Source organism: Ceratotherium simum, chromosome 24 (assembly GCF_057802395.1).
Source record: "Ceratotherium simum simum isolate JZ-2026a chromosome 24, ASM5780239v1, whole genome shotgun sequence".
Lineage (NCBI taxonomy): Eukaryota > Metazoa > Chordata > Mammalia > Perissodactyla > Rhinocerotidae > Ceratotherium > Ceratotherium simum.
The window spans coordinates 3,335,607-3,359,625 of record NC_141923.1 but is presented as its reverse complement, the minus strand read 5'-3'; the positions used below and the strand labels follow the sequence as shown (position 1 = coordinate 3,359,625).

Genomic DNA, 24,019 nt, shown 5'->3' with positions numbered 1-24,019 from the left:
AATTCATGTAAGAGGAAAATGTAAAAATAAAACTGAATGATAGTTAAACATGTTGGTAATGCACTGTTGACATTTCTATCATCTGATATAGATCAGAAGTTCTCAACCCTGGTGCATGTTAGAATCACCTGGGCCTGTTTTCAAAGTCCTGATGACTAGCCCACAGGCGAGATTGAATTGCTCAGGTAGGGCCAGGCCAGAGGTATTTCACTGGCTCGTCAGCAAATGATTAATGGTCTTCGTAATAAGATCTTCTAGTTCTTTTTAGTTTTGCAAAGCCTTTTTATGTACTTTATTTGATTTCTAGATTTGTTGGGGGTACAAAGACCTTGAACTAGGAACAGAAAGTCCTGAATTTAAGTCCTGGCTCTGCCACTTAACCAAATGTCTAACTTGACCTTGAGAAAATTAAGTCACTTAACTTTCTGGACATCGGATTTGTCATCTTTAAAATGGAGATAATTTCATCTTCTCAGGATGGATGTATTAAAGATATAATGCATATAAAAGAGTTTTGTAAACTGCAGAGCACTGCACATGTAAGATATTATAAGTGTAATGCCCTGTGTGTATGTTCCTAATGGTTATTTTCCATTTATATCGTTGTAATTTTGAAACTCTCTCTGTGTGTGTGTGAGATGGTGAGGGAGATAGACTTTATCTTGCACTAAAAATGATATTTAAACAAGTGGTTCTGCAGGACATAGTGAGTCTTAAGGGTTCTCAAGGTGGCAATGGAAGGATCCAAAAATTCCAGTCTTTTGTTCTGAAGATGAAATTGTATCCATTTCCATAAACTTTCATTTCTTCATATATCTATGGACTTCGTACTGATAAGTAGATTAGGGGTTACTGAAATTTGGTATTCAGAACTAAAATTAGCATATAAAGAATTTACTGAGGATTCTAGTTCAGTATTCTGATATGTTACAGATCTTCCACTATTCAAGTGTACTTGCAGATACCTGGAATTATGGCAGTTTTCTAGGAAGAATTTTATCATAGTATTGTCTTGAGTTGGTTGTAATTTTTTTTCCTTGCTTGCTTGTTTTCATTATTTTTGGTTATAGTTTTTAATTGCTGCTACTTTATTATTATTATTGTTATTACAGATTACTGTTTGTCATGTCATTATCAATTTAGTATGTGGTAGATTGTCTGGTTAGCCTGATAGTGTGATTATGCAAATTTGCATCAGCATTAATTTTAGCACGTAATAGTTTAATAGGTAAGACTTTAAGATTTGTTTGTGGTGTAGTTCAAGTATGAAGCATACACAAAAGACTTATACTAAAGCCAGATATGTCCAAGTTAACTTGATAAGTGTAATGTTTTCATTTTATAGGGCATTGTTTTAAATCATGTATATAAGTTTGTATTCTTTTCTTATAAATTAGAAGCATTCTATATATGTTTCTTTCAATTTCTTTTTTTTTTTTTTTTTTTTTTTTAAAGATTTTATTTATTTTATTTTTTTCCCCCCAAAGCCCCAGTGGATAGTTGTATGTCGTAGCTGCATATCCTTCTAGTTGCTGTATGTGGGACTCGGCCTCAGGATGAACGGAGAAGTGGTGCCTCGATGCGCACCCGGGATCCGAACCCGGGCCACCAGCATCGCAGCGCGCGCACTTAACCACCAAGCCACAGGGCCGGCCCTCTTTCAATTTCTTTTTCACTGAGTTCCTTTTCCATGGAAAAGTAGCAGCAGGGTGGAGTGTGCGTGGCATCTTTTGCCTTTGGGGTCGTAGTTCTTGCAGCCTTTTTTCTTCCTCACCACCATTCACAATTGTATCACACCTGCATCAGGAACAGCTCTCTTTATATTGTGATTTTAAGTCCTGGAGCTTTGGGCACTGCCTTAGAAGCTAACATCCACTTTAAGAAATATTCTGCCATCAACAGTATGTAATCTTTTTGTACTGCTACTTGCAAAAAATGTGGACTGGCTCCTTCAGGCAGTGTTTAAACACGAGTGTTAAAATAGTGTCAATTTCAAAATGTTCACAATATTCAGGCTTGCACATTGAATCAGGTACATTTAATAAATGCATGTAAGTAAACCTGAGTTGACTGCATATTTGCAAACTGATGTTATTTTCACAGATAAGTTTTTCATTTTTCGTTTTTATTTTTCTAGCCATTGAGTTAATAAATGTTAGATTCTAGTAAGAGATATATTTTTCTCCATTGTTTTGGTACTTCTCAACTTCTGTTATTCCTGAGACGTTTTCTGCTCATAGATGTCTTTTAGGTCAGCCTTTAAAGAACTCTCATCATGTTGTATACCTATAATGGTTTTGAAAACAACAGTAATAACAAAAAAGTTAGTGTTCTTCCTGGTTTTACAGAGTCATTTTTAGCTTTGATTTGATTATATGCAGGTAATCTTCCGGGGTCTTGTTTTATTAAGTCTGAGTCTGTCATTAAGAAGCAAGTCATGGCTCATTTTTTTTAAATGTGTTTACCTATTCAAAAATACTAGACTTTATTAAGACATGCCAGTCCAGTACACTAAGTGTAACCCGTCTAAAGTTGTTAATGTTCCTTTTCAGTCTTGGAGTAGACTGTTAACATCAAGAGGGAGTATAGAGTAGTGGTTAGGAACATGGTGAAGCCAGACTGCCTGGATTCAAACCCAGGCTTCAACCCAGCCTAGCTGTGTGACAAGTCACTTAACCTCCTAGGTCTTAGTTTCCTCATTTGCAAAATGGCAATAATAACAGTACCTCATAGGGCTGTAGTGAGAATTTAACATTTAAAAGCCCTTAGAAGAACTGAGAATAGTACCTGGCACATGGTAAGGACTGAATGTTTGCCATTATTGTGTGTCCTGCTGAATATTAGTTTTTTATTTGCTTGGTTTTTGTGGGTGAAAGATGCTTTTTGTTTGTTTGTTGTTTAAAATTTTACTCTCACTGGAAGTAAGTAAAGCTTAAGAATTGAATGGTAGGTTCTGGCTAGGTCTCTTTTGTAGGGCTTAATCGCAGTAGACTACTTCTGATAACGGCTGATATTTGAGCATTTAGTATATTCTGAGCACTTTTATAAGCATATTACGTATATTCACTGATTGTATTAGTTTGCTCAAGCTGCTATAACAAAATACTATAGACTGGGTAGCTTAAACAACAGACATTTATTTCACACGGTTCTAGATGCTGGAAAGTCCAAGATCAGCGTGCCAGCATGGCGGGTTCTGGTGAGAACTCTCTTTCTGGCTTCCATCTCACTGTGTCTTCACATGTGGCAGAGAGACAGAGAGAGCAAGCATGTGCGAAGTGAGCGTGCTCACGCTCTCTCTGGTGTCTCTACTCATAAGGGCACCAATCCCATCATGAGAACCTACCCTCATGATCTCATCTAAACCTACTTAATTCCCAAATGTCCCGTCTCCCGATACCATCACATTATGGGTCACGGTTTCAACGTATGAATTTTGGGGGAACGTAGTTCATCCCATAGCATTCATTTATTTAATCTTTACAACTTCGTGAGGTAAGTTCTATTATTCAAGAAAGAGAGGCCGGGGAGATACCTACCCAGAGTCCCCTAATTAATAAGTGGTGGATTCTTGGGAAGTCATTCTATCATAGGTATAGTTAGCATTGAGTCAAGCATTATTGATGTCTAAATGAAAACATTTTTGCCACAGTTCAGATAGTAGAGCACTTGTGGTAAGCAATGTCCTAAGGTCGCTATTGTATATTAGTTACATAGGAATTCATTGTCATTAGATACTAGAGCATGTGCGTCCCATGTTCTTACACATAAAAACGTTAAACTTTTTCACATTAGCTAGTCTGATAGGTATCATTTCATCTTTACACTCTGTTAGGTGAGTATATTATTACCATCTTGATTTTCTGGTGAGGAGACAGACTGAGAAGTTGATGTAGTCAAGCTCTCCAGCTAGTAAGTGATAGAGCAAAGATGTAAATTTTGGTCTGACTCCAAAATGTGGCACTTTCCATTCCATTATGCCACCTTACTGTAATTATTTAAATTTCCCTAATTCAGGATTTATGAAAAATTGGATGAGAACTAACTTGAGGCTTTCCTTTGTAGTAGCTACAAAGAAGTTGGTTAACAGTTTGAAGTTTGGGGGAATATTTCAAGTACTTGAGAGAAGACCTTGTACCTCACCTCCCCTTGCAAACATTGTATAAGCCATGTTTTTATGCAGGTTTGTTTAGTTATTCGCTCATTCATTTAACAAACACGTGTTATTAAACACCTGCTGTATGCCAGGCACTGTTCTAAGCACTATGGATATTACATTGAAACAAATGAAGTTTCCGTTTTCATGAAATTGACATCCTAGTGACCAGGCAGCAGTAAACAAATATATAATGTCATGTCAGTGCTGTGAAGAAAAATAAAGCAAGATGTATTAACTATATTTTCTTTTTTGCTCTACTCTTGATGCTCTGGCATCTGGGGCCTTGCTGACCTGGGAGAGACTGCCCCTCCCACGGCTAGCTAATTCCTAGAAATAGCAAACTATTTCCCTTTGAGCACCCTGTTCATATGCAAACCAACTAATCCAGAGCCCATACTCCAAACCACCTCATATATCTGGCTCTTAAACTCCAGGAGGCAATATTCCTCTGCCCTTATCATCCCAGGGCTAGGTAACAGACAACTAGAGAATGCATTTATCCCCCAGAGCCTGCTGGAATTAGTCAAATGAGCCAATCCTCAGCTTGCTTACCCTGCCTGGCCTTATCTTTCTTGTGGGAACCATGATAAAGACTCCTTACCATGCTTTCCCTTTGCTTTTTCTGCCTTCTGACTGACCCTAGTTCTTCCCTGTGTGGCCCTGCATGGTGCTGGGTGCCCACTTTTCTTGGGAGCTGTGAGTAACAAACTATCCTTTCAGTGGCAGTCCCCTCCTGATCTCTTGGCTCACCATACCTGAAAAATGATAAAACCTACATTTTAAAACACAAGGTAAGGAGATAGTGTTGCAGGGAACACGTAGATTTCAAATGAAAAGTAGGAGTGTCCTCTTAGTAATTCATTTAAGAAACATCCTTGTCCTCCTGAACCAAGTTCTGTTTTGTGTCTGAAGAGTCAGATAAGTGCAGCGGACTCTGGGTGAACCCATGTGGTTTGCAGTAAAATTTTACCTAGGCCTTGAAGGATCTAAATATTTTTCACCAAGTAATGAAGAATGGGAAGACTTTTGCAGTCCTCATTGCAGTGTTGACATGGGTGTATTCACTTAAGTATTGGTGGGAAGATTGCACTCATAGCCTGAGGAGCAGCAGCAGCAGCAATGGGCTGCAGAGGCCTGTGAGTGTGCAGGGCAGTGCAGGGCCCTGAGCTGGAGAAAGATGAGCCGGAAGTTAGATCAGGCCATGCCAGGAGCCTTGAATGCCCCAGCTCTTTTAAGGAACAGTCGGCTGTAATAAACTTTTCAGTGATTCCCTAATCTTCTCCTGGGTTCTCCTGACTAAAATTTTGTTATCTTAGAAATATTCAGTCTCGGGGCCAGCCTGGTGGCGTAGCAGTTAAGTTCACGCATTCTGGTTCGGGGGCCCGGAGTTCGCCAGTTTGGATCCTGGGCGCAGACCTACTCGTTACTCATCAAAACCATGCTGAGGTGGCATCCCACATAGAAGAACTAGAAGGACCTACAACTAGGATATACAACTATGTACTGGGGCTTTGAGGAGAAAAAAGAAAAAGAGAAAGATTGGCAACAGATGTTAGGGCCAGTCTTCCTCAAAAAAAAAAAGGAAGAAAGAAAAAAGCTTAAAAAAAAAAGTCAGTCTTCTCAGTGGCAGAAACTTAATTGTCACCATACTGTGATACAGTCGATTTAAACAGGAATCTCTTTTTCTTAAACTGGAAATACTTAATTAAAAATAAGAAATTTGTAACATATAATGAAATAATTGATTTTTTAAATATATATTTATGATAGCTGGTTAGTTAGCCAGCTTTAAACACATCTAGGGATGGAGGCACACTCCTTTCTGTGCCATCTTGTTCCAGTGTTGGAGGCCTCTGATTATTAGACAGGGTTTTTTTTTTCTTTAGTTTGCATTAACATCTGTCTTCTAGAAACTTCTACAACACTGTTCTCTGTTCTATTCTCTGTTCTGCCATATGGAGCTATAAAGGTTAAATCTACCACTTCAAACACAGCCAGTTACTTTGGGTCTTCGTGGTCCCTTCTCCGGAGTAAATAGCCTCTTGGGCCAGCCACAGGAATCGCCCTCAACATAGGCCTAGTTTATTCCATACCTAGAATTGATTTTTTTGTCCTTACCTGAATTTGATTCCTGCTAAAGAGCATTTAATCAATTATCTGCTATAATTCCAGTCTATTGGGCTATTTTTGAAGAATGAGTCTTTGTATTAGCTATCACTTCTAGTTTGGTGCTATACAAATTGGATAAGGATGTCTTCATCCAATTAAAATATCTAACAAGGCAGGGACAAGGCCCTTCAATGGAGAATTCATCCTTTGGTTGATCCTCCTGACCCAGTAGTAAAGCATTTTATGAGTAAGATTCAAGCACCACTCTTAAATCCAGACTTTAAGTGAGAAAGGGAAAATCCCTGTGTTTTAAAAAATTTAATCAAAATTACTGAAGAAAAAAAAGAATGAACATTAAATTCAAGTATATGCAAAATATACAGTAGGTTGCCAAATGATTGTTGAAGCATTATTGAGTATAGATTCCTTTTATTAGGGTATTTTGTTGGGAAGTCCTGCTTACACCCACTCAGTCTGTTTTCTTTTTAAAGCCGGTGTTTTTTTTGGACCCACTGTTAATGCTTAGAGCTCTGTAACAGTAGTGGCATTTTTTGGCATCCCAAGGAATCTTAGTTGTGGGACAAATCAGAGAACTGTATAATTTGAAGGCAAAGAAAACCAGTTTATGCTTTTCATGTGGTCTACAATGTAATTACTTTTACTGCTACCCGCACTGGGTTATTTGGGGTAGTTTTGCTTCAGCCTCCTTAAACCAGTCATTTTTCAACCCTTGCTGTGCATTAGAATCATCTGTGGAGTTAAAAAAAAGCCTTCAAAAAAGCCTTTGTTTCCTTCAAAATGCTCCCCCACTCCCACCCCCAAGAGGTCCTGGCTTGATGGGACTATAGGGTGAGGCAGAGGGATCCCAAGTGCACAGCCCAGGTGAGAATGCTCCTAGACTTCCTTTGGTTCCTCTCAAAATTCTTAATTTCTCTTCTCTTCCTAAAAGTAACGTGTTTCAAAGATGACCCCTTCCCCCGGTGTTCTGAGTCTTACAGACTGCTGCCACTGCCACTGGTGAATATTTCCTCCCTCTCTTGAACTCTTTTCCTGGGAATGCCTCAATACCTAATTTCTGGCCTTCTTTCCTTCCCCTTCCCCATCAGGTGAAGCACAAATCATTTGGGGTATCTTTTTCATTGAACAGCTCTGTTCATCTTTTCATTTCTTAATACCTTCCTTTTTCCATATTGACTGTAACAGTTCAGGCCATTAATAAAAGTAATTATTAGAGTTCTGACTTATTTACAATCTAGCATCTACATTCAGATCAGTGTAATGGATCTGGTAAACTAATACAAACGGGGTATGGTAAATGAAATCTAAGACACATCCTTCTTGATTATATATATTTAAAATATTGAGAATAAAAATGCATGTATATTTCTTTATTGTTAGATTTCAAAAGCAGTAATAGAAATAGAAGAAAATACGGCTTCAGGTTGCTGCTGCTTTATGGGGAACTTTTAAATTTATTGCCAGACTTATTTTCACTTTGGCAGGAAATAATACAGCTTGATATTTAGAGTAGATTGTGAATTGAGAATATTAGAATTTATTTTTAATTGTACCAGTGATTCATTATGCTATTTTAGATAAGTCATCATAGAACGAAATATTTTAAGTAGGTTTAACTTAGAGCATAGCATGGCCCCATTTGCAGAGAATTGAAAATGGGGCACAAATTATATCTTTGGGAGAGAACCATAATAACAACAACAGCCGGAATCACAATCACATATCAAGTGCTTATTGTGTGCCAGGTACTGTTCCAAGCCCTTTACATGTCAGGCTCCTGTAACTGTGGAGGTACCAGAGGCCCAGGGAGGTCAGATTACCTAGACTCCGCCAGTCAGTGATTGCTAGAGCCGGGCTGGGGCCAGGTAGTGTACTCTAGAGGTCAAATTCTTAATGACTTTGCACACTACCTGCATCATTCGTGGCCTGTTTCTTACAGCAGCCCTGTGGCGTAGCTGTTTTTATCTATATTTTACAGATGGGCAGACTGAAGCTTTCTAAGATTTTGTAGCTCCTTCAGTCATCCAGTGAGAAAGCGACTGAATTTGCCTTAGAACCTAAAGCCCGGACTTCAAATAGCCTTTTTCCAACATGTCCCCTTGGGAGAAATTGGGCCCAGCCCCTTCCATATTGGAAGGATAGCAAAGGAGCATACTGAAGTTCTCATTGCATGTGGTAGATACCCAACAAAATCTGTTCCTTATTTTATAAGTACCAAATTTATTTTAACACTAAATTAATATTTCCTCATATTGCCCTGATTCCGAGAATCTTGACCACAAGAACTTTGGGTTTGGAGGAGTGGAAGAATTTGTCTTTGAATTATTTGATCATAAAAATCCATGTTGCTGCCACTCTTATTTTAAATTTTAAAAAACTACTTAATTTTATTAATCAGCTAAATCTGAGCAATTACTTAAAATGCAGTTTTAATTTTTATTAAATGCTTTACATACAAAGGAATGTTACATGTTTGCAGTATAAATATGTATAGGAAATGAACAGCCTTTTGGTTCAAGAAATGGATCAACAATACCTTAAAATCAATCACATTGTGGCCCCCTCAACCTGATTCCCCTTCTTCATTTCCCACCTACCAGGTAACCACTAACAAGAATTTGGTGTTATTATTTTCTTGATTGTCTTTATAGTTTTACCATGTATGGATCCCTCATCAATATAGTGTAAAGGTTTTAACTATTATATAAATGGAATTATATTATGTGTATTCTTCTCCTGTTTGCTTTCTTTTGCCCAAATTATGTTCCATGTTGACTAGCTAATTCACTTTCACTACCATACTGATTTTCATGATTATATAGTATCCTGTTATATGAATAGGCCACAATTTATTTATCCATTCTCTGGTTCAGAGATGTTTGGGTTGCTTATAGCTATTTGTGTTATGAATGTTGCTGCTGTGAATTGTCCTATATATGTCCTGGTGCAGTTGTGCAAGAGTTTCTTAAGGTATATATCCAGTAGTAAAATTATTGGTTCACAGAGTATGTACGTCCTCCTTCATTAGAGGAGTCCAAATTGTTTTCAAAGCAGCTGTGCTAATTTATATTCCCACCGGTAGCATATAAGAAAATGGTCAAGTGATGTGACATCCTCATCAAAATTTGATTTTGTCTGATTTTTTAATTCTTCCCAGTCTGGTAGGTATAAAAATAATATTTCATTGTAATTTTAATTTATATTTCCTTCATTACTGATGAGGTATTACATTACATCTTTTCATAATTTTAATTGGCTTTTGTTTCTTCTGTGAAGTGCCTGCTCAAGTCTTTTATTCAGTTTCTAGTGAATGTTTTTTTCTTAATCATTTTAGGAGATTATATATTCTAGATACTAACGTATGTGGCAGATATCCTCTCCCAGTTGATGGTATATCCTTTCATTCTGTTGATGTTGTCTTTTGATGAAGAGGTTCTTATTTTTAATGCACCTGAATTTATCAGTCTTTTCCTATATGGTTTGTACTTTTTGTGTCTTTTTAAAGAAATTCTTCCCTACTTGGGGCCCTAAAGATATTCTTATCTATTGTCTTAAAGTTTTCATAATCTTTAATCCACTTGGAAATTCTGTGTATTGTGTGGTAGGGATCCAATTTCATGTTTTTTTGTATGTGTTACAACTTGTTCCCTAGTCTCCTTTCCCCACTGATCTGCAGTGCAGAATTTCCATACCTCCCTATACACACGCACATGCGTGCGTGCGCGCGCACACACACACACACACACACACATACTCTCTCTCTCTTTGTTCTTCAAAAGTAGTTATTCTGGTTCACTTAACAGTTGCTATTTTAAAGGCAGTTATTTTAAATTTATTTTCATATTTTAAATTTTTATTTTATTTTATTTATTTTTTTGCTGAGGCAGATTCACCCTGTGCTAACATCTGTGCCACTCTTCCTCTATTTTCTATGTGGGTTACTGCAACAGCGTGCTTGACAAGTGGTGTAGGTCCACGCCTGGGATCCAAACCTGTGAACCCGGGCCACAGAAGTGGAGCATGCTGAACTTAACCACTATGCCACAGGGCCAGCCCCTAAAATTTTATTTTTAATAGTAGAATGGCAAATGATAAATAATGACAAATAATGTGACAGATAAAATCTGAGCTAAATTAATAGAAACGCAAGAGTGACAAAGGAGACTTACCTCTCTCAGGCCATCATGACACATTAAGTTGGGAAAAAAAGATACAGATCTTAATATACAGCCCCTCACTAGCCCATCATACAATTCCTGCAAGTTTTTTTTTTTAAGAAAGCATCTCTCTTACGATACATTACAGCTGTGTGCCAGGAAATTGTTGTAATAACTATTCAAATCTGCGATGACTACAAGGTAAATGATTTCCTTGGGGTTGGGCAGTACACAACTTGTACAACTTTAAGCAGTGGTCCTGTTAATATGATTAATAAGCCTAACTAACCGATCTTTCCAGATACATTTTCTGAATGAAGAGCAATAATAATAGAAACAAGAAAAAAGTACAAACATGTAGGACTTAAAACACACTCACAGGGGGCTGGCCTGGTGGTGCAAGTAGTTAAGTGCGTGCGCTCCGCTGTGGCGGCCCGGGGTTCACTGGGTTCAGATCCTGGGTGCCCACCGATGCACCGCTTGTCAGGCCATGCTGTGGCAGGCGTCCCATATAAAGTGGAGGAAGATGGGCATGGATGTTAGCCTAGGGCCAGTCTTCCTCAGCAAAAAAAGAGGAAGATTGGCAGATGTTAGTTCAGGGCCGATCTTCCTCACAAAATAAATAAATAAATAAATAAAACACACTCACGGAATTCATGGATCAAAGAGAAAATGCAGGGGCCGGCCTGGTGGCATAGCAGTTAAGTGCACACGCTCCGCTTCGGTGGCCCGGGGTTCACGGGTACGGATCCCGGGTATACACTGACGCACCGCTTGTCAAGTCATGCTGTGGCAGCTTCCTGTATAAAATAGAGGAAGATGGGCACGAATGTTAGCCCAGGGCCAATCTTCCTCAGCAAAAAGAGGAGGATTGGCATCAGATGTCAGCTCAGGGCTGATCTTCCTCACAAAAAAAAAGAGAGAGAATGCAAACCAAATTGCAATATGTCTAGAAATTAACACTAATAAACTATGTATCAGAACCTATAGAATACTGCTTTTGGTTCTCAAGAAAATTTGTTGCCTTAAACACATTATTAAACAAGAAAGAATGACAATGAATACATTAAATATTAAACTAATAGGTTAGAAAAGGGAACAAAATAAATCTCAGGAAGTAACAATGAGGTGAGGAACTAATAAAATTAAAGGCAGAAGTTAATGAATTTGAAAAACAATAGAAATAATAAATCTAAAGCTTTGGTTTTTTTGAGGGAGGGTGAGAAGGGAGGCAATAAAATAGATAAACCACTAGTGACTTAATCCAGGGGAAAGGAAGAGAAAGGACAAAGAATGAAATGAGGGGTGGGGAAAAGACCAGATAGAGGAGAATTAAAATTATTATAAGGGAACCTTTTGTGCATATAAATTAGAACCAACCTAAAGAAATGGATAATTTTCTAGGAAAACATACATTATAAAAATTAACTTTAGGAAAGAATCCATATACATCAGTAACTATAGAAGAAATTGAGAGGGACTGGCCCCATGGCGTACCGGTTAAGTGCGCACGCTCCGCTGCTGGCGGCCTGGGTTCAGATCCCTGGCGTGCACCAACACACCGCTTGTCAGGCCACGCTGTGGCGGCGTCCCATATAACGTGGAAGAAGATAGGCATGGATGTTAGCCCAGGGCCAGTCTTCCTCGGCAGAAAGAGGAGGATTGGCATGGATGTTAGCTCAGGGCTGATCTTCCTCTCTCTCTCTCTCTCTCTCTCTCTCTCTCTCTCTCTCTCTCTCTCTCTCTCTCTCTCTCTCTCTATCTCTCTCTCTCTCTCTCACACACACAATAAATAAATATTTATTTATATATAAATATAAATATATATATAATATATATATTTATATATAAATATATATAATATATATTTATTTAAATATATATATAATATATATATATTTATATATAAATATATATATAATATTTATTTATTTATATATAAATATATATATAATATATATTTATTTATATATATATATATTGAGAAAGTGGTAAAAATACCAGCTGCCCACTTCAGATTGCCAGACTCAGAATTTCATGATTGACTTGTTTCAAACCTTCAGTGAATAAATAGTTCTACTTCTGTCCAGCTGTTCCAGAACTTAAGAAAGAAGGGAAACTTCCAAATTCTTTTCTTAAATTCAGAAACACTGCTATCAAAATGTTTTGGAAACAGGGAAGAGAACTATAGTTCAATCTCACTTATAATATCCTTTCAAAAATTGGAAATTAAAAGTATTAGCATATAGGACTTCCAGGTAAACATTAGTACATTTATCTTTGTTCCTTCCCCCATTCACTAAATAGTGGTAAAGGAATTAAAAAGGGAGTGTCAAAAGTACTAGAGAAGAGGGAGTCTGCCCTGTGGCATAGTGGTTAAGTTCTCGAGCTCCAGTTCTCGGCCCGGGGTTCACCGGTTCGGATCCTGAGCTCAGACCTACGCACCGCTCATCAAGCCATGCTGAGGCATCACCCCACATAGAGCAACTAGAAGGATGTACAACTATGATATACAACTATCTACTGGGGCTTTAGGGAGAAAAAAGGAAAAAAGGAGGAAGATTGGCAACAGTTGTTAGCTCAGGACCAGTCTTCCTCAAAAAAAAAAAAAAAAGAGAGAGAAGAGTAGCTGACAAAGAATTAAACCTAGTTTTGCCAGATGGAAAACACGTGGATGAATTAGTGTGTGCGCATGTGTGTGTATATATATATAACGCCATACTACACAATGCAATATAATATATAGTAGACTTAGCAAACCAGAGTGAGTTGAAACCAAGTCCCGAAGGGGAGGAGTTAGAGGTGGCAGTGGTGGGCTGGTAGTAACAAGAATCTTGCTGAGTCATGCCACGGGATTCAGAAAGTTTAGGAATGAGTTCTGCTGGCTCCTTTTGTGGGTGGAGGTACAAGTAGAACAGGAAACAGGATTGACTGAGTATCTGTACAAGGGCCCCATATCACTTCCTGCAGCCTGCCCAGTCAGGCAACTGCCCCCTCTCTGCCCCGGTTGAAACTGGGCTGTTTGTTTTCTGAAGAGGTTGAATTAAAAAGCATCTAGACCTGGGGACTGCATGCTGAAAACAGGGACCCACTCAGTGATGAGATCCTTTCTCCATCCCCTTTCTTTGCTCGCCTTCCAAAACTCTGTTAGCCCCTTGTTTATTGCCTGAAAAGGAGATTGGAGGATTCTCATCTGGGAAATTGGCTTAAACAAAAATATAGATACAGACATTTGGGTGTCTTCCAGTGAAGCTAATTAATCTCTGCCCAGTCATCCTGTGGTCCAGCCCTCACACTTACATAACACTCAGTCCAGCATTTTGGTGCCTCTCTTAAACATGGAAGAACAGCCAAGAATCTCCAGGTATTTAAGGATAACCAGAGATGGAAACAAACAGAAGTAAAAAAAGAGAGAAAGAAAAACCTGAAGAGGAAACTAGACTACTTTTTTTTTATTTTATTGAGGTCATAATGGTTTATAACATCATGAAATTTCAGGTGTACATTATTATTTATCAATTTCTGTATAGACTGCATCGTGCTCACCACCAATAGTCTAATTTTTATCTGTCACCATATATATGTGCCCCTTTACCCCTTTTGCTCACCCCCCAACCTCCTTCCCCTCTGGTAACCACTAATCTGTTCTCTTTATCCGTGTGTTTGTTTACCTTCCACATATGAGTGAAATTATGTGGTGTTTGTCTTTCTCTGTCTGGCTTATTTCGCTTAGCACAGTACCCTCAAGGTCCATTCATGTTGTTGCAAATAGGACAATTTTGTCTTTTTGTATGGCTGAGTAGTATTCTATTATATATATATGTATGTATGTGTATGTATATACCACTTTATCCATTCATCAGTTGATGGGCACTTGGTTGCTTCCACGTCTTGGCTATTGTGAATAATGCTGCAGTGAACATAGGCATGCATAGATCTCTTTGGATTGTTGTTTTCAAGGTCTTTGGACAGATACCCAGTAGTGGGATAGCTGGATTGTATGGTATTTCTATTTTTAATTTTTTGAGAAATCTCCATACTGTTTTCCGTAGGGGCTGCACCAGCCTGCATTCCCACCAGCAGTGTATGAGGGTGCCCACATTCTTGCCAACATTGGTTATTTTTTGTCTTGGTAATTATAGCCATTCTAACAGGTGTAAGGTGTTAATCTCATTGTAGTTTTGATTTGTATTTCCCTAATGATTAGTGATGTTGAACATCTTTTCATGTGCCTATTGGACATCTGTATATCTTCTTTGGAAAAATGTCCATTCATACCCTCTGCCTATTTTTTGATCGGGTTGTTTATTTTTTTTTTTGTTGGGTTGTATGAGTTCATTATATATTTTGGAGATTAACCCCTTGTCGGATATATGATTTGCAAATATTTTCTCCCAGTTGGTGGGTTGCCTTTTCGTTTTGTTGATGGTTTCCTTTGCCTTGCAGAAGCTCTTTTAGACTACTTTTTTTTTTAAAAAAAGAGAAAAAATAACTTGTGTTTTCAAAGATATAAAAAAGAGGAAGACAGTACAACCACCACCATTATGTTCATGTAAGAAGAACATGATGCATTGGAAAAAGACCATTGGGGAGGGGGTAATTTATGGTATCGGAAAGAAATTCAATTAAAGGGTTGGAAAATAAAGTCAAGGAAATCTCTTAGAAAGTAGTATAAAAATTCAAAGAGATGAAAATTAAGAAAGATACGATATAAAATTGAAGTCTCTCTCTAGGAGGTCTAGTTTGTGATAAAGAGGCGTTGTAACAAGAACTGAGGATAGGAGGGGAAATTATCAAAGACTAACAGCAGGTGATTTCCCAGAACTGTAGCACCTGCATTTCCAGATTAAGAGGCTCAGTGCCCAGTGCAGTACATGACAGAAGATGCACAATATATCTGGACTGAATGCTAATATACCACAGATACTGAATCTGTGGTACGTTAAAATTTAAATACATCCAAGGTTAACGAGAAGGAAGAGGAAAAAATAGGTCACAAAGGATTGTAACAGAATGGCATCATACTATTCCACATCACTGTAAACTGGAAGAAAATGGATCAAGACCTTTAAAATTCTGAAACAACTGACTATTCACATACGAAAGAATGAAATTGGACCCCTGTCTTATACAACCCACAAAAATGAACTTAATATGGATTAAGGACTTAAATGGAAGACCTGAAACAGTAGAGCTCTTGGAAGAAGAGATAGGGGAAAAGTCGTAGACATGGGTCTTGGCAATGATTTTTTGGATGTCACACCAAAACCACAAGCAACAAAAGCAAAATGAAAAGGCAGCCCACAGAGTGGGAGAAAATATTTGGCAAATCACATATCTGATAAGGGATTAATATCCAAAATATATAGGAACTCCTACAACACAACAGCAAAAAAACCCCACCAAATAATCCAATTAAAAATGGGCAAAGGATCTGAATAGACATTTTTCCAAAGAAGACATACAAATAGCCAATAAGCACATGGAAAGGTGCTCAGCATTACTAATCATCAGAGAAATGCAAATCAAAACCACAATGAGATATCACCTCACACCTATTAGAATGCCTGTTATCAAAAAGATGAGACAGATGCTAGCAAGGATGTGGAGAAATGGGAACTCCTTGTGCATTGTTGGTGGTAATGTAAATTGGCACAGCTCCTGTGGAAAACAGTATGGAGGTTCCTCAAAAAATTAAAAATAGAGCTACCATATGATCCAGCAGTCCTACTTCTGGGTATATATTCATAGGAAATGAAGTCTCTATCTTGGAGAGATATCCGACCTCCCCATGTTCATTATAGCCTTATTTGCAGTAGCCAAGACATGGAAATAACCTAAGTGTCCATTGACAGATGAGTAGATAAAGAAAATGTGGGGTGTGTGTGCATGTATATATGTATGTGTGCACACCCGTAATAGAATGTTATTCAGCGGTAAAAAGAAGGAAACCCTGCTATTTGCAACAACATGGATGAACCTTGAGGACATTATGCTAAGTTCAATGAGTCAGAGAAAGACAAATATTGTATGATATCATTCGTATGTGGAATCTTAAAAAACCAAACTCACATAGAAGCAGAGAGTAGATGGTGGTTGCCAGGGGCTGGAGAGTGGAAGAAAGGGGGAGATGTTGATCAAAGAGTACAAACTTCTGGTTATAAGGTAGATTGTTCTAATATACAGCGGGGTGACTACAGTTAACAATACTGGCTTATGTACTTGAAAGTTGTAGTAGAGTAAATAAATCTTAATTGTTTTCACCATAACAACAACAAAATGGTAATTATGTGAGGTGAAAGATGTGTTAATTAGCCTTATTGTGGTAAAGATTTCACAGTATGTATGTGTATCAAATCGTCAGATTGTACACCTTAAACTTATACAAGATTATATGTCAATTATCTCTCATTAAAGATGGGGGGATTTTCTGTGAGAAAATGATTCTAACTTAGAATTCTTTACCCAGCCAAACTATCAATCAAATGTGAGGACGGAGTTGAAACATTCTGAGTCATGTGACATCTTAAAATTAACCATTTACTTACCCTTCCTCAGGAGCTATTTGTGGGATATATTTCACCACAACAAGAGAGAATACCAAGAAAGAGAAAAGCATAGGATCCAGAACAGGAAATCCAACATAGCAGGCCTTGAGAACAGGACAGAGGCCTCCAGTTATGAATATCTACAAGAAAAACAAAAAGATTATTTGATTATTTGAAAATATTTGAGGGCTGGCCCCGTGGCTTATCGGTTAGGTGAGCGCACTCCGGTGCTGGCGACCCTGGTTCGGATCCCGGGCACGAACCAGAGCACTGCTTCTCCAGCCATGCTGGGGCCGCGTCCCACATACAGCAACTGGAGGGATGTTCAGCTATGACATACAACTATCTACTGGACCTTTGGGGGAAAAAAATAAATAAAATTTAAAAAAAAAAAAAAAAGAAAGAAAATATTTGAGAGGAAATTTACACTTCTGCCTCGAAGTTTAAGGATGAATTAGTAAAGTGAGAGATACATAGAAAACATAAGTGTACAAAATTAGCTCCGAGGAAACCAAAAACATTAAAAAATAAATAAAAAGAATGAAAATGCATTCCTAGTGTGGCTGTAAAGAATATTTACGTAATGTAAACTGAATAATTTAGCCAAATATTATGATAACTGATTAGGAGGAAGGAAGGAAGGGATATTAGGTGGGGGACAGGATGTCAGAGAGCTAAACTTTTACTGCTCATATTAAGAAGTTAATAAATAATGGAGGAGAGGGCCTAAAGAATCATTGACCAGTAACACAAGCATGCTGTTTAGAAGTAAGGCAGCAGATTCCAGAGTTGAAAGTGCTTGCCATTATGAACAAGGATTGAGGGTGAAGGGAGAGACATTCAATTACACAGTTTGACTTTTAAAGCTATGTATATGTACTACTTTCGTAAATAAAAATTAAAAACAATATTTATTTAGCCAAAACTGTGATAGAACCTCATGAGGATAGAGAAGGCAGCATAAGTGTGTGTTTGGAAGGGCTTAGGAAAGCTAAATCCAAAGTAGAAAGCCACAAGACAGTGTCTGAAGTGGAAAATCAAGGAAGGCAGTATTTTCTGACTTTTTAGACATATGTAGTTAAACAATAGGTAAAACAGCTAAAGGAGTTGAAAGGATTGCTCCTGAAAAGTCTGCAAAGAAGAAAGGGGCAGGGTGAATTTGGTGATGAGGAAAAACAGGTACATCATCCTTCCCTCTTTCCTTCATGAAGCACCCCAAAGACGCTCCAGGATCTGGCAAACTGTTTATAAATAGAGATTTCTGGCCACACGTGTAGGTCTGTGGTAGGCATTAGACTACAGTGTCTGGATTTCCTTTTCTCTCTCTGGCTGCCTTGTCTGAGTCTCCATTGTGGACCCGAGCTCTTTTCTCTCTGAAATATCTGTCCTTTTTGGTTCTGTCTTTTCATTCTACACAGTTAGGTGGTGTCATTTCCTTCCAAAGTTGCCATCTCTATGCTGATAATTCTATAGAATGTATCTGTAGCCCAGATTTCTTTCCTGAGCTTCAGACCCAAATACCAAATATCAAGCTGCGCTTTCAGTATCCTCACTTAACTGTTCTTCCCATGGCATGTGCAGAACCAGATTCAGCCTGCCCTGTCATTCCTTACTGCAACCTGTTGTGTCTTCTCTGTCTCCGAGTGGCGCCGTATCCACAAACATGGGTGTCAGCTTCGACTCAGCCTCCCTTTCCCTTACCCCCTGAATATTTCTTGACTGTGTCTCCTTCTCTTCATCCAAGAGATAATTCATTAATCTTGGACTTACAGTATGGCTATTTCCTATTAAAATAGGGGGCGGTCATTATATTCCCTTCTATTATTTCTAACACATAAGTTGTCATTCAGCCTGCCTCACAGCTGCCAAAAAAAAACCACAGGCTCTCAATGTTCTAGCCTGTTTCTTCTGTCTCATACCCATATGTCTGGAGGAGGGAGTCTGAACACTTTTCATCGTGATGATTTAGATCATAGTTTGATGTCTGTAACTCCCCCCTCCCCGTGCTCTCTTTTATGTGCTCATTTTATTTTTATATTGCTTGGTAAAATTGTCTTTTTTCCAAAGATAATTCCTATACATCCCAAGCCCTGGCTATTGGGACATTTCTTTACTCTGTGGTGCTGTAGGTTTGGTGTCCTTGGTATACTGATCACCAGGATCCCAAATCTTTGCCTTCGAAGATGTTTGTTCTCCTCCTGTGTACCACTTTCTAGGGGACATAAAGGTGTTAAGGTGTGTACAGGATGCAGATTGATCAATGAGGAGAGAATTCTTTCACTATATACATTTCTGTGTTATTTCATTTTATGTTTTACAACTAGCATCTGCGTTTAGCATCTGATTGAAAGGGAGTGTAGAGAAATAAGTTGAATTAAGATAATAGTAATAGGTGAATTTCTCTTATTTAAATGTCCTTTTATAATAACAAAACTTTAAAAATATGTTATAGAATCCTAGTTAGGGACTTTCCTTGAAGTTCATGTTTTCTTTTCAATAAATTATTTCTATCCAAATTGAACTATCTTCAGCCATCAAGTTCGCAGTTGATACGAATATGTGAAATCTCTGGCATTTTTATCACTTACATGCAAACTGTCAACTTCTTAAAAAGTGCTGTGCCAGTGCCTAGCGGTTGCCCTAGAGTTTTCTATATCAGCATCTTGTAATCTATCAATTATTTTACTTGTAAATTTTGAAGGTGGCTGTGTGAGATGAGTGTGGACTTTGGAGTCAGACAACTCAGGAGACCTGGCTCCAGCACCTACCAGCTGGGAGTCCTTGGACAAGTTTCTTAACTTCCTCAGTCCTCCTTCCCTATACATTGGAGATGATCATAGTCACTTGACTGAGTTGTGAAAATTAAGTTAGATACCGTCATAGATGTGAAGCATCTAGCTCTGTGCTTCAGACACAGTAGGCACTTTATAACTGTTAGCTTCTTGCTTCCTCCACACCTCTTTGATTAAATTGGTATAGAGTTTATTAACTCATTTGTACCTGATACATATTTCTGATAGAGGTAAATATGTCAAGTTATTTTGATGATATCCTGACACTCCCCTACTAGGGACTCGTCGGCTACTCCTTCTGCCTACTAAATTAAACTTGTGCTACTCATCCCTCTGTCTGGTCCCATTTACCTTTCCTCTGTGTTTTCACAACGTATCCCTTGGTATGACGTCTGCTATTAAAACTTGAGAGTTCTCAAACTGTAATATGTTGCCTGTAGTGTATTAGTTATTTACTGCTCTCTAACAAATTACACCAAAACTTAGCAACTTAAAACTGTTTGTTATCTCACAGTTTCTGAGTATCATATGTTTGGGAGTGACTTAGCTGGATGGTTCTGGCTCAGGCACTTTCAAGAGGTTTTGGTTAAGAGCCACAGCTGCAGGCATCCAAAGATTTGATTGGGGCTTGCAGATTCACTTCCAAAAGGTCCCTCTCACCTGGCTGTTGTCGAGAGATGCAGTTCCTCACAGAGTGTGGGCATGAGGCCTTAGAACTTTGCCATCTGGGCTTGTCCATCGACGCGTTTAATGTCCTCACAACACGCAGACAAGTGATCTGTGAGAGCAAGGAGGGAGCCACAGTGCCTTTTATTGCCTAGTTAGTCTCTGAAATCCTCTACATCGCTTCTACCTTACTCTGTTCGTTAGAAGCAAGTCACTAAGGGCAGCCCACACTCAAAAGGAGGGCTATTAAGTTCTACCTTTTGAGGGGAGGATTGTCAAAGAATTGATGAACATATTTTAAAACCACCATACCTGGGGTGCTTGTTGAAAAGTAAGAATCTTGAGGCCCATTTCAAATCTAGTGATAGGGAGGGCCCGGGAATGTATAGTTTGCATAAGCACCCTAATGATTCTGATGCAAGTGTCCTGAAGTCCACACTTGGAAACACACTGCTCTGCCAGATGGATCACTTGGTCTTCCTTAAGTAGTCTTAATTGGCCACACCCCCATATCTTTACAGAGCACACGTAGCCTGTTTTCAACTGTAGATATCCTTTTTTAGACCTGGGTAAGTCGTTACCTCTATGGTTCCTGCTACCCCAGACAGAATTGAGCTCTCCCTGCTTTGAATTCCTATAATATTCCATTTTTTTCCTGCTCTTTGGCTCTAATTACCTTGTTCAATGCTGCATTGCTAGTAGGAATTTTTAAAAAATGATTGCCTTCATCTGACCTGCTCTCCTGCCAGCAGAACTCTGACAACAAGCATTCTGCTACTCAGGATTTAAAAGCAGTGTGATCACTAGAATGCTAAGGAAGCTGGCTTAAACCACACTTCCTGTTAGCTAGTACTTGGATGCAGGCATTTATCAAAGAAATGAGTTTCTGTTGTGTGCGAGGCTTGGTTTCAAGCGCACAGTAGTGAAAGGAGACCAGATGTGCTCCTTGTAGATGAAGAGGTGACGGTATATAGGTACACAAAAATATGTCATCACAACTTGAAACACATTCTAGGGAAGAAATGAACAGACCGCTATGATGTAAAACGAAAAAGACCTATTTAGATAAGGTTTTTAGAGAATCTGCCTGAGATTTGAAGGATCAAGAGGAGAAAAAGACTCTTTAGAAAGTAAAAAGGTTAGTATGTTCTAATACCTGAGAGGAATCGGGGTGGTTGAAGGGGCAAGAGAGGCTACCGTGGCCATGGTCAGGGTTTCATTCTAAATGCAGTGTTGTAAGCTTTGTTGGTATGGTATCCAACTTGGAGCTTTTCTAATTTGGCAGCTGTGGAAATAACTGGGAGATTCAAATTCTAGCTACAAATCCGGCTATAACACATTGGAAAACAGGATTTCTGTGTTAGCTTGACAGAGGGAAGCTAAGAACTCAAGCCTGAATGGTTGTCAGGGTGGCTGTCTTCTCATCTCAGAACATAAAATGTGGGAAAGACCACAACAGCAACAGGAGGTATTTATGTGGGAGAGAAAAGTGCTCTTGCCTTTAGAGATGATCAGTATTCTAGAAAGGAAGGTTATTCATCTGATTCCATCTTTTTAAGTTCGGAGCTCTGTTTGTAGATCAGATACGTCCATGTCCATCTCTCCATGCTCTCAGTTGTTAGCTGCTGACTCAATTCCAGATTAGACATATGGACAAGGACAAATGCAGTGAGAGCCCCGTGATTTCTCACCAACTTCCTTTCCACATAGCCAGCTGCTCCTCATCTCCCAAAGCTCTTCCCCACCCTTGCCTCCTGTAGGTAGAAGTATACTAGGTGTTGGGAAACCTAGTTCTGGCCAAATTGCCCACAGAAAGATAGCAGGACCTTGAAAGATCTTTTCCTCTCTTTTTCTGGTTCCCACTTGTTTGCAAGAGGGTTGGATAAGATGACCTCTAAAATTCTGTTATTTTCTCACATTAGCCCAGGCTATAATGCTGTGATCCTCCTCTGAATTCACAGCATGTGTTTATACAACAACAATTTAATATTTCTCCTTATTCTCTGTGATGGCTGGGCAGCTCTGCTGGTCTTGACTGGGCAGTTTTTCTCGTGGTCTCCCCTGAGTTCACTTGTGTGGCAGCATTCAGCTTGTGAGTTGGTGGGGGCTGCACTCAGTTGGAACAGTGGCTTCATCTCTCACTCTCTCTCTCTCTCTCCCCCTCTCCCCTCCCCCCTCCCCGTCTCCTCCTCTCTCCCCCTCCCTCTCTCCCCTCCCCTTGTCCCCCCTCTCTCTCCCCCTCTCTCCCCCCGCCCTCGTTACACTGGCTTCTTCCTATTATGGCAACATCCAATGCATGAGCATTTTACCCAGCCTCTGCTTGCTTCTAAGATCCCATTGGCCAAAGCAAGTGACACAGCCAGTACTAAAGTATGAACAGAACCAATGAGAGGCAGGATACTTTAGGGCCATTAATGTAACAGTCTACCACAACCTCCATACTAAATTACCTACCTTCTCCAGTGAAGATTTCCTGAAGTGGTTTTATTTAAAATCTTGTCGTAGGGCCAGCCCCGTGGCTTAGCGGTTAAGTGCATGTGCCCCGCTACTGGCGGCCCGGGTTCGGATCCCGGGCGCGCACTGACGCACCGCTTCTCCAGCCATGCTGAGGCCACGTCCCACATATAGCAACTAGAAGGATGTGCAACTATGACATAGAACTATCTACTGGGGCTTTGGGGGAAAAAAAGGAGGAGGATTGGCAATAGATGTTAGCTCAGAGCCGGTCTTCCTCAGCAAAAAAAGAGGATTAGCACGGATGTTAGCTCAGCGCTGATCTTCCTCGCAAAAACAAAAAATAAATAAAATAAAATAAAATCTTGTCATAGAATTACTTGGAATTATGAATCTAATACATTCATGATGTAGTTTGTTGGGACTCTACAGGTTTTGATTTGCGGAATTAGAACCCCTAGGTAGATATTGAATCAGACTGAGTTTAATCACAAATTATTCTTGCCTAAACTTGATCTTATGTGTTCAAGATAGCAAAATATAATTCAGATTGTGGTATCACTCTCCTCTGGGACCTCTGCTTTTCATAAGATAAAATTGAAGCATTTAGTATTAGGTTATAAAGCTACTTCATAGTTAACCTAGACTTCCATGTTAGTCTAAGATGTGGACTACTAAACTTTATCAGTGAGTCAGTTATCTAAGAGAAAATTTAAATTTATATTGTAACAGTGAAATATAATGTTTAATAACCTGTGTTGGGGGGATTGTGTGTTTGTTTTTTAGCTCTTCAGAGAAGTAAGAATAATGAAGATTTTAAATCATCCAAACATAGGTACTTTCTGCTTTCTTCAATCCTTTTGGGTCTAAATGCATTTTTGAAAGTATGTCATAAAGCTAAACATATATTCCAGGAGTGATAGGAGATTCCTTCCCTCCTCCCAGCCCAGGTACACTTTTAATAAAATATATATACAAATTGTTGATCGTATGTATTAACCTTTTGAAATTACTAAAGACAGGTTAAAAGCTTAGGTATTAAACATTTAAATTTAAAGCTTTAATGCAGTAGAAATATCTGTAATCAGGTTATAATTTTTAATGTATTAGAAAAAT

General features: G+C 38.8%; 1 protein-coding gene across 14 annotated transcripts in view; it reads left to right on the top strand.

Moving 5' to 3' along the window:
• The window catches only part of MARK3 (microtubule affinity regulating kinase 3), a 104,440-nt gene that overhangs the window by 36,118 nt on the left and 44,303 nt on the right, over window positions 1–24,019 (top strand). For all 14 annotated transcript variants that reach the window (XM_087447890.1, XM_087447887.1, XM_087447882.1 and 11 more), the window contains one exon: window positions 23,690–23,738. In XM_087447890.1, the coding sequence (XP_087304016.1) occupies window positions 23,690–23,738 (49 nt within the window). The remainder of the gene's footprint in view (window positions 1–23,689; window positions 23,739–24,019) is intronic.